The sequence below is a fragment of the Phlebotomus papatasi genome, chromosome 1 (assembly GCF_024763615.1).
Source record: "Phlebotomus papatasi isolate M1 chromosome 1, Ppap_2.1, whole genome shotgun sequence".
NCBI lineage: Eukaryota > Metazoa > Arthropoda > Insecta > Diptera > Psychodidae > Phlebotomus > Phlebotomus papatasi.
In genome coordinates this window covers 109,228,092-109,244,099 of record NC_077222.1, presented here as the reverse complement: position 1 = coordinate 109,244,099, position 16,008 = coordinate 109,228,092, and the positions used below count along the sequence as shown (strand labels likewise).

At 33.5% G+C, this 16,008-nt stretch overlaps 2 protein-coding genes across 2 annotated transcripts in view; one reads left to right on the top strand and one right to left on the bottom strand.

Moving 5' to 3' along the window:
* LOC129799205 (integrator complex subunit 4) overlaps window positions 1-16,008 on the bottom strand; it is a 252,861-nt gene that overhangs the window by 174,968 nt on the left and 61,885 nt on the right. The gene's annotated exons all lie outside the window — the stretch shown is intronic.
* The window catches only part of LOC129799220 (cilia- and flagella-associated protein 298), a 40,182-nt gene continuing 24,237 nt past the window's right edge, over window positions 64-16,008 (top strand). Inside the window, exon 1 of the mRNA XM_055842915.1 lies at window positions 64-783. Coding sequence (XP_055698890.1) covers window positions 139-783 — 645 coding nt within the window. The 5' untranslated portion in view covers window positions 64-138. The remainder of the gene's footprint in view (window positions 784-16,008) is intronic.

Below are 16,008 nucleotides of genomic sequence, written 5' to 3'. Positions count from 1 at the left end.
TTCCCAAGATGACTCGTTTCCATAGGAGCATTTTTCTATTTGTTTATTTGCCGATTTAGTCAAGGAAATCGAACAAGCCAGGTGAGTCAAGTGTTTCGCGATAGCCTCTTGAAAAGCAGCATTTTTCACAAATCCTCAATGGTTCGGCTTCATGTAAAACGTGGAGAGGAAAATCTCTTCCTGCACGACACGAAAATCACGGCAAAAGTTGAGGATGTCCTCAAAGAAATCCTCCCGATATTCAATGGGCGGCTCAAGGTGGGCAGAATTTGCAGTGAAATGGAGGAACTGATGAAGCACGGAGTGATGAATTGCCCGGAAGTCCTTGAGCTCACAGATGAGCAAATTGCTGAGCTCAAAATAGAAGATCCTTGGATTGAGAAGTGCATCCCATCTGGAGGATTTCTTCCCAATCCCGATCCCATTCGGCGCAGATGTGGACGTCAGCCGATGCCGGATATGCAGAAAGTTCTGGAAAAAGCCATGGCTGATGCAAAAGAACTCATCTCGAAGAAACTCGTGGATTCTGGGAAGATTCTCATGCTAAAAAACGTTCAACAAGCTTTGGATATTCTCAGAGGAGCCACAATGATTGTTTATCCGATGGAATTGCCTCCTCATGATCCCATCCGGATGGAATTGAACAACACTGAGGATTTATCAGGAACTCAGGCATCCCTGGAAGTGATTGAGCCAACGAAAGCTCAATTGTGGTTTGCTGGAAGGCAAATGATTCCAGAAGATCAACTGAAAATCTACGTTGGGAATAATGAAAAGTGCAAGGTAAGAATTCCGAATATCCCATGGATATCCCATTTATAAATGCAGAAACATATCCAAGAAACACGAAAACGTCTCATGAAACGCGGAAAAGAAAATACAAAATGTTTCTCCAAACGCAGAAATGGACTTATGAAACACGAAAGTGTGTCTTGAAACGCGAAATTGTTTTTAGAATTCAGAAATTCAGAAATGTATCCAAGAAACACGAAAATGTCTCATGAAACGCGGAAAAGAAAATACAAAATGTTTCTTGAAATGCAGAAAAGGACTTATGAAACACGAAAGTGTGTCTTGAAACGCGAAATTGTTTTTAGAATTTAGAAATTCAGAAATGTATCCAAGAAACACGAAAACGTCTCATGAAACGCGGGAAAGAAAATACAAAATGTTTCTCCAAACGCAGAAAATGACTTATGAAACACGAAAGTGTGTCTTGAAAGACGAAATTGTTTTTAGAATTTAGAAATTCAGAAATGTATCCAAGAAACACGAAAACGTCTCATGAAACGCGGAAAAGAAAATACAAAATGTTTCTCCAAACGCAGAAAATGACTTATGAAACACGAAAGTGTGTCTTGAAACACGAAATTGTTTTTAGAATTTAGAAATTCAGAAATGTATCCAAGAAACACGAAAACGTCTCATGAAACGCGGGAAAGAAAATACAAAATGTTTCTCCAAACGCAGAAAATGACTTATGAAACACGAAAGTGTGTCTTGAAACACGAAATTGTTTTTAGAATTTAGAAATTCAGAAATGTATCCAAGAAACACGAAAACGTCTCATGAAACGCGGGAAAGAAAATACAAAATGTTTCTCCAAACGCAGAAAATGACTTATGAAACACGAAAGTGTGTCTTGAAAGACGAAATTGTTTTTAGAATTTAGAAATTCAGAAATGTATCCAAGAAACACGAAAACGTCTCATGAAACGCGGAAAAGAAAATACAAAATGTTTCTCCAAACGCAGAAAATGACTTATGAAACACGAAAGTGTGTCTTGAAACACGAAATTGTTTTTAGAATTTAGAAATTCAGAAATGTATCCAAGAAACACGAAAACGTCTCATGAAACGCGGGAAAGAAAATACAAAATGTTTCTCCAAACGCAGAAAATGACTTATGAAACACGAAAGTGTGTCTTGAAACACGAAATTGTTTTTAGAATTTAGAAATTCAGAAATGTATCCAAGAAACACGAAAATGTCTCATGAAACGCGGAAAAGAAAATACAAAATGTTTCTTGAAATGCAGAAAAGGACTTATGAAACACGAAAGTGTGTCTTGAAACGCGAAATTGTTTTTAGAATTTAGAAATTCAGAAATGTATCCAAGAAACACGAAAACGTCTCATGAAACGCGGGAAAGAAAATACAAAATGTTTCTCCAAACGCAGAAAATGACTTATGAAACACGAAAGTGTATCTTGAAACACGAAATTGTTTTTAGAATTTAGAAATTCAGAAATGTATCCAAGAAACACGAAAACGTCTCATGAAACGCGGGAAAGAAAATACAAAATGTTTCTCCAAACGCAGAAAATGACTTATGAAACACGAAAGTGTGTCTTGAAACACGAAATTGTTTTTAGAATTTAGAAATTCAGAAATGTATCCAAGAAACACGAAAACGTCTCATGAAACGCGGGAAAGAAAATACAAAATGTTTCTCCAAACGCAGAAAATGACTTATGAAACACGAAAGTGTGTCTTGAAACACGAAATTGTTTTTAGAATTTAGAAATTCAGAAATGTATCCAAGAAACACGAAAACGTCTCATGAAACGCGGGAAAGAAAATACAAAATGTTTCTCCAAACGCAGAAAATGACTTATGAAACACGAAAGTGTGTCTTGAAACACGAAATTGTTTTTAGAATTTAGAAATTCAGAAATGTATCCAAGAAACACGAAAACGTCTCATGAAACGCGGAAAAGAAAATACAAAATGTTTCTCCAAACGCAGAAAATGACTTATGAAACACGAAAGTGTGTCTTGAAACACGAAATTGTTTTTAGAATTTAGAAATTCAGAAATGTATCCAAGAAACACGAAAACGTCTCATGAAACGCGGGAAAGAAAATACAAAATGTTTCTCCAAACGCAGAAAATGACTTATGAAACACGAAAGTGTGTCTTGAAAGACGAAATTGTTTTTAGAATTTAGAAATTCAGAAATGTATCCAAGAAACACGAAAACGTCTCATGAAACGCGGGAAAGAAAATACAAAATGTTTCTCCAAACGCAGAAAATGACTTATGAAACACGAAAGTGTGTCTTGAAACACGAAATTGTTTTTAGAATTTAGAAATTCAGAAATGTATCCAAGAAACACGAAAACGTCTCATGAAACGCGGAAAAGAAAATACAAAATGTTTCTCCAAACGCAGAAAAGGACTTATGAAACACGAAAGTGTGTCTTGAAACACGAAATTGTTTTTAGAATTTAGAAATTCAGAAATGTATCCAAGAAACACGAAAACGTCTCATGAAACGCGGAAAAGAAAATACAAAATGTTTCTCCAAACGCAGAAAATGACTTATGAAACACGAAAGTGTATCTTGAAACACGAAATTGTTTTTAGAATTTAGAAATTCAGAAATGTATCCAAGAAACACGAAAACGTCTCATGAAACGCGGGAAAGAAAATACAAAATGTTTCTCCAAACGCAGAAAATGACTTATGAAACACGAAAGTGTGTCTTGAAACACGAAATTGTTTTTAGAATTTAGAAATTCAGAAATGTATCCAAGAAACACGAAAACGTCTCATGAAACGCGAAAAAGAAAATACAAAATGTTTCTCCAAACGCAGAAAATGACTTATGAAACACGAAAGTGTATCTTGAAACACGAAATTGTTTTTAGAATTTAGAAATTCAGAAATGTATCCAAGAAACACGAAAACGTCTCATGAAACGCGGGAAAGAAAATACAAAATGTTTCTCCAAACGCAGAAAAGGACTTATGAAACACGAAAGTGTGTCTTGAAACACGAAATTGTTTTTAGAATTTAGAAATTCAGAAATGTATCCAAGAAACACGAAAACGTCTCATGAAACGCGGGAAAGAAAATACAAAATGTTTCTCCAAACGCAGAAAATGACTTATGAAACACGAAAGTGTGTCTTGAAACACGAAATTGTTTTTAGAATTTAGAAATTCAGAAATGTATCCAAGAAACACGAAAACGTCTCATGAAACGCGAAAAAGAAAATACAAAATGTTTCTCCAAACGCAGAAAATGACTTATGAAACACGAAAGTGTGTCTTGAAAGACGAAATTGTTTTTAGAATTTAGAAATTCAGAAATGTATCCAAGAAACACGAAAACGTCTCATGAAACGCGGGAAAGAAAATACAAAATGTTTCTCCAAACGCAGAAAATGACTTATGAAACACGAAAGTGTGTCTTGAAACACGAAATTGTTTTTAGAATTTAGAAATTCAGAAATGTATCCAAGAAACACGAAAACGTCTCATGAAACGCGGAAAAGAAAATACAAAATGTTTCTCCAAACGCAGAAAAGGACTTATGAAACACGAAAGTGTATCTTGAAACACGAAATTGTTTTTAGAATTTAGAAATTCAGAAATGTATCCAAGAAACACGAAAACGTCTCATGAAACGCGGAAAAGAAAATACAAAATGTTTCTCCAAACGCAGAAAATGACTTATGAAACACGAAAGTGTGTCTTGAAACACGAAATTGTTTTTAGAATTTAGAAATTCAGAAATGTATCCAAGAAACACGAAAACGTCTCATGAAACGCGGGAAAGAAAATACAAAATGTTTCTCCAAACGCAGAAAATGACTTATGAAACACGAAAGTGTGTCTTGAAACACGAAATTGTTTTTAGAATTTAGAAATTCAGAAATGTATCCAAGAAACACGAAAACGTCTCATGAAACGCGGGAAAGAAAATACAAAATGTTTCTCCAAACGCAGAAAATGACTTATGAAACACGAAAGTGTGTCTTGAAACACGAAATTGTTTTTAGAATTTAGAAATTCAGAAATGTATCCAAGAAACACGAAAACGTCTCATGAAACGCGGAAAAGAAAATACAAAATGTTTCTCCAAACGCAGAAAAGGACTTATGAAACACGAAAGTGTGTCTTGAAACACGAAATTGTTTTTAGAATTTAGAAATTCAGAAATGTATCCAAGAAACACGAAAACGTCTCATGAAACGCGAAAAAGAAAATACAAAATGTTTCTCCAAACGCAGAAATGGACTTATGAAACACGAAAGTGTGTCTTGAAACACGAAATTGTTTTTAGAATTTAGAAATTCAGAAATGTATCCAAGAAACACGAAAACGTCTCATGAAACGCGAAAAAGAAAATACAAAATGTTTCTCCAAACGCAGAAATGGACTTATGAAACACGAAAGTGTGTCTTGAAATACGAAATTGTTTTTAGAATTTAGAAATTCAGAAATGTATCCAAGAAACACGAAAACGTCTCATGAAACGCGGAAAAGAAAATACAAAATGTTTCTCCAAACGCAGAAAAGGACTTATGAAACACGAAAGTGTGTCTTGAAACACGAAATTGTTTTTAGAATTTGGAAGTTTAGAAATGTATCCAAGAAACACGAAAATGTCTCATGAAACGCGGAAAAGAAAATACAAAATATTTCTCCAAACGCAGAAAAGGACTTATGAAACACGAAAGTGTGTCTTGAAACACGAAATTGTTTTTAGAATTTAGAAATTCAGAAATGTATCCAAGAAACACGAAAATGTCTCATGAAACGCGGAAAAGAAAATACAAAATGTTTCTCCAAACGCAGAAAAGGACTTATGAAACACGAAAGTGTGTCTTGAAACACGAAATTGTTTTTAGAATTTAGAAATTCAGAAATGTATCCAAGAAACACGAAAACGTCCCATGAAACGCGGAAAAGAAAATACAAAGTGTTTCTCCAAACGCAGAAAATGACTTATGAAACACGAAAGTGTGCCTTGAAACACGAAATTGTTTTTAGAATTTAGAAATTCAGAAATGTATCCAAGAAACACGAAAACGTCTCATGAAACGCGGAAAAGAAAATACAAAATGTTTCTCCAAACGCAGAAAAGGACTTATGAAACACGAAAGTGTGTCTTGAAACACGAAATTGTTTTTAGAATTTAGAAATTCAGAAATGTATCCAAGAAACACGAAAACGTCCCATGAAACGCGGAAAAGAAAATACAAAGTGTTTCTCCAAACGCAGAAAATGACTTATGAAACACGAAAGTGTGCCTTGAAACACGAAATTGTTTTTAGAATTTAGAAATTCAGAAATGTATCCAAGAAACACGAAAACGTCTCATGAAACGCGGAAAAGAAAATACAAAATGTTTCTCCAAACGCAGAAAAGGACTTATGAAACACGAAAGTGTGTCTTGAAACACGAAATTGTTTTTAGAATTTAGAAATTCAGAAATGTATCCAAGAAACACGAAAACGTCTCATGAAACGCGGAAAAGAAAATACAAAATGTTTCTCCAAACGCAGAAAAGGACTTATGAAACACGAAAGTGTGTCTTGAAACACGAAATTGTTTTTAGAATTTAGAAATTCAGAAATGTATCCAAGAAACACGAAAACGTCCCATGAAACGCGGAAAAGAAAATACAAAGTGTTTCTCCAAACGCAGAAAAGGACTTATGAAACACGAAAGTGTGTCTTGAAACACGAAATTGTTTTTAGAATTTAGAAATTCAGAAATGTATCCAAGAAACACGAAAACGTCTCATGAAACGCGGAAAAGAAAATACAAAATGTTTCTCCAAACGCAGAAATGGACTTATGAAACACGAAAGTGTGTCTTGAAACACGAAATTGTTTTTAGAATTTAGAAATTCAGAAATGTATCCAAGAAACACGAAAACGTCTCATGAAACGCGAAAAAGAAAATACAAAATGTTTCTCCAAACGCAGAAATGGACTTATGAAACACGAAAGTGTGTCTTGAAATACGAAATTGTTTTTAGAATTTAGAAATTCAGAAATGTATCCAAGAAACACGAAAACGTCTCATGAAACGCGGAAAAGAAAATACAAAATGTTTCTCCAAACGCAGAAAAGGACTTATGAAACACGAAAGTGTGTCTTGAAACACGAAATTGTTTTTAGAATTTGGAAGTTTAGAAATGTATCCAAGAAACACGAAAATGTCTCATGAAACGCGGAAAAGAAAATACAAAATATTTCTCCAAACGCAGAAAAGGACTTATGAAACACGAAAGTGTGTCTTGAAACACGAAATTGTTTTTAGAATTTAGAAATTCAGAAATGTATCCAAGAAACACGAAAACGTCTCATGAAACGCGGAAAAGAAAATACAAAATGTTTCTCCAAACGCAGAAAAGGACTTATGAAACACGAAAGTGTGTCTTGAAACACGAAATTGTTTTTAGAATTTAGAAATTCAGAAATGTATCCAAGAAACACGAAAACGTCCCATGAAACGCGGAAAAGAAAATACAAAGTGTTTCTCCAAACGCAGAAAATGACTTATGAAACACGAAAGTGTGCCTTGAAACACGAAATTGTTTTTAGAATTTAGAAATTCAGAAATGTATCCAAGAAACACGAAAACGTCTCATGAAACGCGGAAAAGAAAATACAAAATGTTTCTCCAAACGCAGAAAAGGACTTATGAAACACGAAAGTGTGTCTTGAAACACGAAATTGTTTTTAGAATTTAGAAATTCAGAAATGTATCCAAGAAACACGAAAACGTCCCATGAAACGCGGAAAAGAAAATACAAAGTGTTTCTCCAAACGCAGAAAATGACTTATGAAACACGAAAGTGTGCCTTGAAACACGAAATTGTTTTTAGAATTTAGAAATTCAGAAATGTATCCAAGAAACACGAAAACGTCTCATGAAACGCGGAAAAGAAAATACAAAATGTTTCTCCAAACGCAGAAAAGGACTTATGAAACACGAAAGTGTGTCTTGAAACACGAAATTGTTTTTAGAATTTAGAAATTCAGAAATGTATCCAAGAAACACGAAAACGTCTCATGAAACGCGGAAAAGAAAATACAAAATGTTTCTCCAAACGCAGAAAAGGACTTATGAAACACGAAAGTGTGTCTTGAAACACGAAATTGTTTTTAGAATTTAGAAATTCAGAAATGTATCCAAGAAACACGAAAACGTCCCATGAAACGCGGAAAAGAAAATACAAAGTGTTTCTCCAAACGCAGAAAATGACTTATGAAACACGAAAGTGTGCCTTGAAACACGAAATTGTTTTTAGAATTTAGAAATTCAGAAATGTATCAATGAAACACGAAAACGTCTCATGAAACGCGGAAAAGAAAATACAAAATGTTTCTCCAAACGCAGAAAAGGACTTATGAAACACGAAAGTGTGTCTTGAAACACGAAATTGTTTTTAGAATTTAGAAATTCAGAAATGTATCCAAGAAACACGAAAACGTCTCATGAAACGCGGAAAAGAAAATACAAAATGTTTCTCCAAACGCAGAAAAGGACTTATGAAACACGAAAGTGTGTCTTGAAACACGAAATTGTTTTTAGAATTTAGAAATTCAGAAATGTATCCAAGAAACACGAAAATGTCTCATGAAACGCGGAAAAGAAAATACAAAATGTTTCTCCAAACGCAGAATAGGACTTATGAAACACGAAAGTGTGCCTTGAAACACGAAATTGTTTTTAGAATTTAGAAATTCAGAAATGTATCAATGAAACACGAAAACGTCTCATGAAACGCGGAAAAGAAAATACAAAATGTTTCTCCAAACGCAGAAAAGGACTTATGAAACACGAAAGTGTGTCTTGAAACACGAAATTGTTTTTAGAATTTAGAAATTCAGAAATGTATCCAAGAAACACGAAAATGTCTCATGAAACGCGGAAAAGAAAATACAAAATATTTCTCCAAACGCAGAAAAGGACTTATGAAACACGAAAGTGTGTCTTGAAACACGAAATTGTTTTTAGAATTTAGAAATTCAGAAATGTATCCAAGAAACACGAAAATGTCTCATGAAACGCGGAAAAGAAAATACAAAATGTTTCTCCAAACGCAGAAAAGGACTTATGAAACACGAAAGTGTGTCTTGAAACACGAAATTGTTTTTAGAATTTAGAAATTCAGAAATGTATCCAAGAAACACGAAAACGTCTCATGAAACGCGGAAAAGAAAATACAAAATGTTTCTCCAAACGCAGAAAAGGACTTATGAAACACGAAAGTGTGTCTTGAAACACGAAATTGTTTTTAGAATTTAGAAATTCAGAAATGTATCCAAGAAACACGAAAACGTCCCATGAAACGCGGAAAAGAAAATACAAAGTGTTTCTCCAAACGCAGAAAATGACTTATGAAACACGAAAGTGTGCCTTGAAACACGAAATTGTTTTTAGAATTTAGAAATTCAGAAATGTATCAATGAAACACGAAAACGTCTCATGAAACGCGGAAAAGAAAATACAAAATGTTTCTCCAAACGCAGAAAAGGACTTATGAAACACGAAAGTGTGTCTTGAAACACGAAATTGTTTTTAGAATTTAGAAATTCAGAAATGTATCCAAGAAACACGAAAATGTCTCATGAAACGCGGAAAAGAAAATACAAAATGTTTCTCCAAACGCAGAAAAGGACTTATGAAACACGAAAGTGTGTCTTGAAACACGAAATTGTTTTTAGAATTTAGAAATTCAGAAATGTATCCAAGAAACACGAAAACGTCCCATGAAACGCGGAAAAGAAAATACAAAATGTTTCTCCAAACGCAGAAAAGGACTTATGAAACACGAAAGTGTGTCTTGAAACACGAAATTGTTTTTAGAATTTGGAAGTTTAGAAATGTATCCAAGAAACACGAAAATGTCTCATGAAACGCGGAAAAGAAAATACAAAATATTTCTCCAAACGCAGAAAAGGACTTATGAAACACGAAAGTGTGCCTTGAAACACGAAATTGTTTTTAGAATTTAGAAATTCAGAAATGTATCAATGAAACACGAAAACGTCTCATGAAACGCGGAAAAGAAAATACAAAATGTTTCTCCAAACGCAGAAAAGGACTTATGAAACACGAAAGTGTGTCTTGAAACACGAAATTGTTTTTAGAATTTAGAAATTCAGAAATGTATCCAAGAAACACGAAAATGTCTCATGAAACGCGGAAAAGAAAATACAAAATGTTTCTCCAAACGCAGAAAAGGACTTATGAAACACGAAAGTGTGTCTTGAAACACGAAATTGTTTTTAGAATTTGGAAGTTTAGAAATGTATCCAAGAAACACGAAAACGTCTCATGAAACGCGGAAAAGAAAATACAAAATGTTTCTCCAAACGCAGAAAAGGACTTATGAAACACGAAAGTGTGTCTTGAAACACGAAATTGTTTTTAGAATTTAGAAATTCAGAAATGTATCCAAGAAACACGAAAATGTCTCATGAAACGCGGAAAAGAAAATACAAAATGTTTCTCCAAACGCAGAAAAGGACTTATGAAACACGAAAGTGTGTCTTGAAACACGAAATTGTTTTTAGAATTTGGAAGTTTAGAAATGTATCCAAGAAACACGAAAACGTCTCATGAAACGCGGAAAAGAAAATACAAAATGTTTCTCCAAACGCAGAAAAGGACTTATGAAACACGAAAGTGTGTCTTGAAACACGAAATTGTTTTTAGAATTTAGAAATTCAGAAATGTATCCAAGAAACACGAAAATGTCTCATGAAACGCGGAAAAGAAAATACAAAATGTTTCTCCAAACGCAGAAAAGGACTTATGAAACACGAAAGTGTGTCTTGAAACACGAAATTGTTTTTAGAATTTGGAAGTTTAGAAATGTATCCAAGAAACACGAAAACGTCTCATGAAACGCGGAAAAGAAAATACAAAATGTTTCTCCAAACGCAGAAAATGACTTATGAAACACGAAAGTGTGTCTTGAAACACGAAATTGTTTTTAGAATTTAGAAATTCAGAAATGTATCCAAGAAACACGAAAACGTCTCATGAAACGCGGAAAAGAAAATACAAAATGTTTCTCCAAACGCAGAAAATGACTTATGAAACACGAAAGTGTGTCTTGAAACACGAAATTGTTTTTAGAATTTAGAAATTCAGAAATGTATCCAAGAAACACGAAAACGTCTCATGAAACGCGGGAAAGAAAATACAAAATGTTTCTCCAAACGCAGAAAATGACTTATGAAACACGAAAGTGTGTCTTGAAAGACGAAATTGTTTTTAGAATTTAGAAATTCAGAAATGTATCCAAGAAACACGAAAACGTCTCATGAAACGCGGAAAAGAAAATACAAAATGTTTCTCCAAACGCAGAAAATGACTTATGAAACACGAAAGTGTGTCTTGAAACACGAAATTGTTTTTAGAATTTAGAAATTCAGAAATGTATCCAAGAAACACGAAAACGTCTCATGAAACGCGGAAAAGAAAATACAAAATGTTTCTCCAAACGCAGAAAAGGACTTATGAAACACGAAAGTGTGTCTTGAAACACGAAATTGTTTTTAGAATTTAGAAATTCAGAAATGTATCCAAGAAACACGAAAATGTCTCATGAAACGCGGAAAAGAAAATACAAAATGTTTCTCCAAACGCAGAAAAGGACTTATGAAACACGAAAGTGTGCCTTGAAACACGAAATTGTTTTTAGAATTTAGAAATTCAGAAATGTATCAATGAAACACGAAAACGTCTCATGAAACGCGGAAAAGAAAATACAAAATGTTTCTCCAAACGCAGAAAAGGACTTATGAAACACGAAAGTGTGTCTTGAAACACGAAATTGTTTTTAGAATTTAGAAATTCAGAAATGTATCCAAGAAACACGAAAACGTCTCATGAAACGCGGAAAAGAAAATACAAAATGTTTCTCCAAACGCAGAAAAGGACTTATGAAACACGAAAGTGTGTCTTGAAACACGAAATTGTTTTTAGAATTTAGAAATTCAGAAATGTATCCAAGAAACACGAAAATGTCTCATGAAACGCGGAAAAGAAAATACAAAATGTTTCTCCAAACGCAGAAAAGGACTTATGAAACACGAAAGTGTGCCTTGAAACACGAAATTGTTTTTAGAATTTAGAAATTCAGAAATGTATCAATGAAACACGAAAACGTCTCATGAAACGCGGAAAAGAAAATACAAAATGTTTCTCCAAACGCAGAAAAGGACTTATGAAACACGAAAGTGTGTCTTGAAACACGAAATTGTTTTTAGAATTTAGAAATTCAGAAATGTATCCAAGAAACACGAAAATGTCTCATGAAACGCGGAAAAGAAAATACAAAATATTTCTCCAAACGCAGAAAAGGACTTATGAAACACGAAAGTGTGTCTTGAAACACGAAATTGTTTTTAGAATTTAGAAATTCAGAAATGTATCCAAGAAACACGAAAATGTCTCATGAAACGCGGAAAAGAAAATACAAAATGTTTCTCCAAACGCAGAAAAGGACTTATGAAACACGAAAGTGTGTCTTGAAACACGAAATTGTTTTTAGAATTTAGAAATTCAGAAATGTATCCAAGAAACACGAAAACGTCTCATGAAACGCGGAAAAGAAAATACAAAATGTTTCTCCAAACGCAGAAAAGGACTTATGAAACACGAAAGTGTGTCTTGAAACACGAAATTGTTTTTAGAATTTAGAAATTCAGAAATGTATCCAAGAAACACGAAAACGTCCCATGAAACGCGGAAAAGAAAATACAAAGTGTTTCTCCAAACGCAGAAAATGACTTATGAAACACGAAAGTGTGCCTTGAACCACGAAATTGTTTTTAGAATTTAGAAATTCAGAAATGTATCAATGAAACACGAAAACGTCTCATGAAACGCGGAAAAGAAAATACAAAATGTTTCTCCAAACGCAGAAAAGGACTTATGAAACACGAAAGTGTGTCTTGAAACACGAAATTGTTTTTAGAATTTAGAAATTCAGAAATGTATCCAAGAAACACGAAAATGTCTCATGAAACGCGGAAAAGAAAATACAAAATATTTCTCCAAACGCAGAAAAGGACTTATGAAACACGAAAGTGTGTCTTGAAACACGAAATTGTTTTTAGAATTTAGAAATTCAGAAATGTATCCAAGAAACACGAAAATGTCTCATGAAACGCGGAAAAGAAAATACAAAATGTTTCTCCAAACGCAGAAAAGGACTTATGAAACACGAAAGTGTGTCTTGAAACACGAAATTGTTTTTAGAATTTGGAAGTTTAGAAATGTATCCAAGAAACACGAAAACGTCTCATGAAACGCGGAAAAGAAAATACAAAATGTTTCTCCAAACGCAGAAAAGGACTTATGAAACACGAAAGTGTGTCTTGAAACACGAAATTGTTTTTAGAATTTAGAAATTCAGAAATGTATCCAAGAAACACGAAAACGTCCCATGAAACGCGGAAAAGAAAATACAAAATGTTTCTCCAAACGCAGAAAAGGACTTATGAAACACGAAAGTGTGTCTTGAAACACGAAATTGTTTTTAGAATTTGGAAGTTTAGAAATGTATCCAAGAAACACGAAAATGTCTCATGAAACGCGGAAAAGAAAATACAAAATATTTCTCCAAACGCAGAAAAGGACTTATGAAACACGAAAGTGTGCCTTGAAACACGAAATTGTTTTTAGAATTTAGAAATTCAGAAATGTATCAATGAAACACGAAAACGTCTCATGAAACGCGGAAAAGAAAATACAAAATGTTTCTCCAAACGCAGAAAAGGACTTATGAAACACGAAAGTGTGTCTTGAAACACGAAATTGTTTTTAGAATTTGGAAGTTTAGAAATGTATCCAAGAAACACGAAAATGTCTCATGAAACGCGGAAAAGAAAATACAAAATATTTCTCCAAACGCAGAAAAGGACTTATGAAACACGAAAGTGTGTCTTGAAACACGAAATTGTTTTTAGAATTTAGAAATTCAGAAATGTATCCAAGAAACACGAAAATGTCTCATGAAACGCGGAAAAGAAAATACAAAATGTTTCTCCAAACGCAGAAAAGGACTTATGAAACACGAAAGTGTGTCTTGAAACACGAAATTGTTTTTAGAATTTGGAAGTTTAGAAATGTATCCAAGAAACACGAAAACGTCTCATGAAACGCGGAAAAGAAAATACAAAATGTTTCTCCAAACGCAGAAAATGACTTATGAAACACGAAAGTGTGTCTTGAAACACGAAATTGTTTTTAGAATTTAGAAATTCAGAAATGTATCCAAGAAACACGAAAACGTCTCATGAAACGCGGAAAAGAAAATACAAAATGTTTCTCCAAACGCAGAAAATGACTTATGAAACACGAAAGTGTGTCTTGAAACACGAAATTGTTTTTAGAATTTAGAAATTCAGAAATGTATCCAAGAAACACGAAAACGTCTCATGAAACGCGGGAAAGAAAATACAAAATGTTTCTCCAAACGCAGAAAATGACTTATGAAACACGAAAGTGTGTCTTGAAAGACGAAATTGTTTTTAGAATTTAGAAATTCAGAAATGTATCCAAGAAACACGAAAACGTCTCATGAAACGCGGAAAAGAAAATACAAAATGTTTCTCCAAACGCAGAAAATGACTTATGAAACACGAAAGTGTGTCTTGAAACACGAAATTGTTTTTAGAATTTAGAAATTCAGAAATGTATCCAAGAAACACGAAAACGTCTCATGAAACGCGGGAAAGAAAATACAAAATGTTTCTCCAAACGCAGAAAATGACTTATGAAACACGAAAGTGTGTCTTGAAACACGAAATTGTTTTTAGAATTTGGAAATTCAGAAATGTATCCAAGAAACACGAAAACGTCTCATGAAACGCGGAAAAGAAAATACAAAATGTTTCTCCAAACGCAGAAAAGGACTTATGAAACACGAAAGTGTGTCTTGAAACACGAAATTGTTTTTAGAATTTAGAAATTCAGAAATGTATCCAAGAAACACGAAAACGTCTCATGAAACGCGAAAAAGAAAATACAAAATGTTTCTCCAAACGCAGAAATGGACTTATGAAACACGAAAGTGTGTCTTGAAACACGAAATTGTTTTTAGAATTTAGAAATTCAGAAATGTATCCAAGAAACACGAAAACGTCTCATGAAACGCGAAAAAGAAAATACAAAATGTTTCTCCAAACGCAGAAATGGACTTATGAAACACGAAAGTGTGTCTTGAAATACGAAATTGTTTTTAGAATTTAGAAATTCAGAAATGTATCCAAGAAACACGAAAACGTCTCATGAAACGCGGAAAAGAAAATACAAAATGTTTCTCCAAACGCAGAAAAGGACTTATGAAACACGAAAGTGTGTCTTGAAACACGAAATTGTTTTTAGAATTTGGAAGTTTAGAAATGTATCCAAGAAACACGAAAATGTCTCATGAAACGCGGAAAAGAAAATACAAAATATTTCTCCAAACGCAGAAAAGGACTTATGAAACACGAAAGTGTGTCTTGAAACACGAAATTGTTTTTAGAATTTAGAAATTCAGAAATGTATCCAAGAAACACGAAAACGTCTCATGAAACGCGGAAAAGAAAATACAAAATGTTTCTCCAAACGCAGAAAAGGACTTATGAAACACGAAAGTGTGTCTTGAAACACGAAATTGTTTTTAGAATTTAGAAATTCAGAAATGTATCCAAGAAACACGAAAACGTCCCATGAAACGCGGAAAAGAAAATACAAAGTGTTTCTCCAAACGCAGAAAATGACTTATGAAACACGAAAGTGTGCCTTGAAACACGAAATTGTTTTTAGAATTTAGAAATTCAGAAATGTATCTAAGAAACACGAAAACGTCTCATGAAACGCGGAAAAGAAAATACAAAATGTTTCTCCAAACGCAGAAAAGGACTTATGAAACACGAAAGTGTGTCTTGAAACACGAAATTGTTTTTAGAATTTAGAAATTCAGAAATGTATCCAAGAAACACGAAAACGTCTCATGAAACGCGGAAAAGAAAATACAAAATGTTTCTCCAAACGCAGAAAAGGACTTATGAAACACGAAAGTGTGTCTTGAAACACGAAATTGTTTTTAGAATTTAGAAATTCAGAAATGTATCCAAGAAACACGAAAACGTCCCATGAAACGCGGAAAAGAAAATACAAAGTGTTTCTCCAAACGCAGAAAATGACTTATGAAACACGAAAGTGTGCCTTGAAACACGAAATTGTTTTTAGA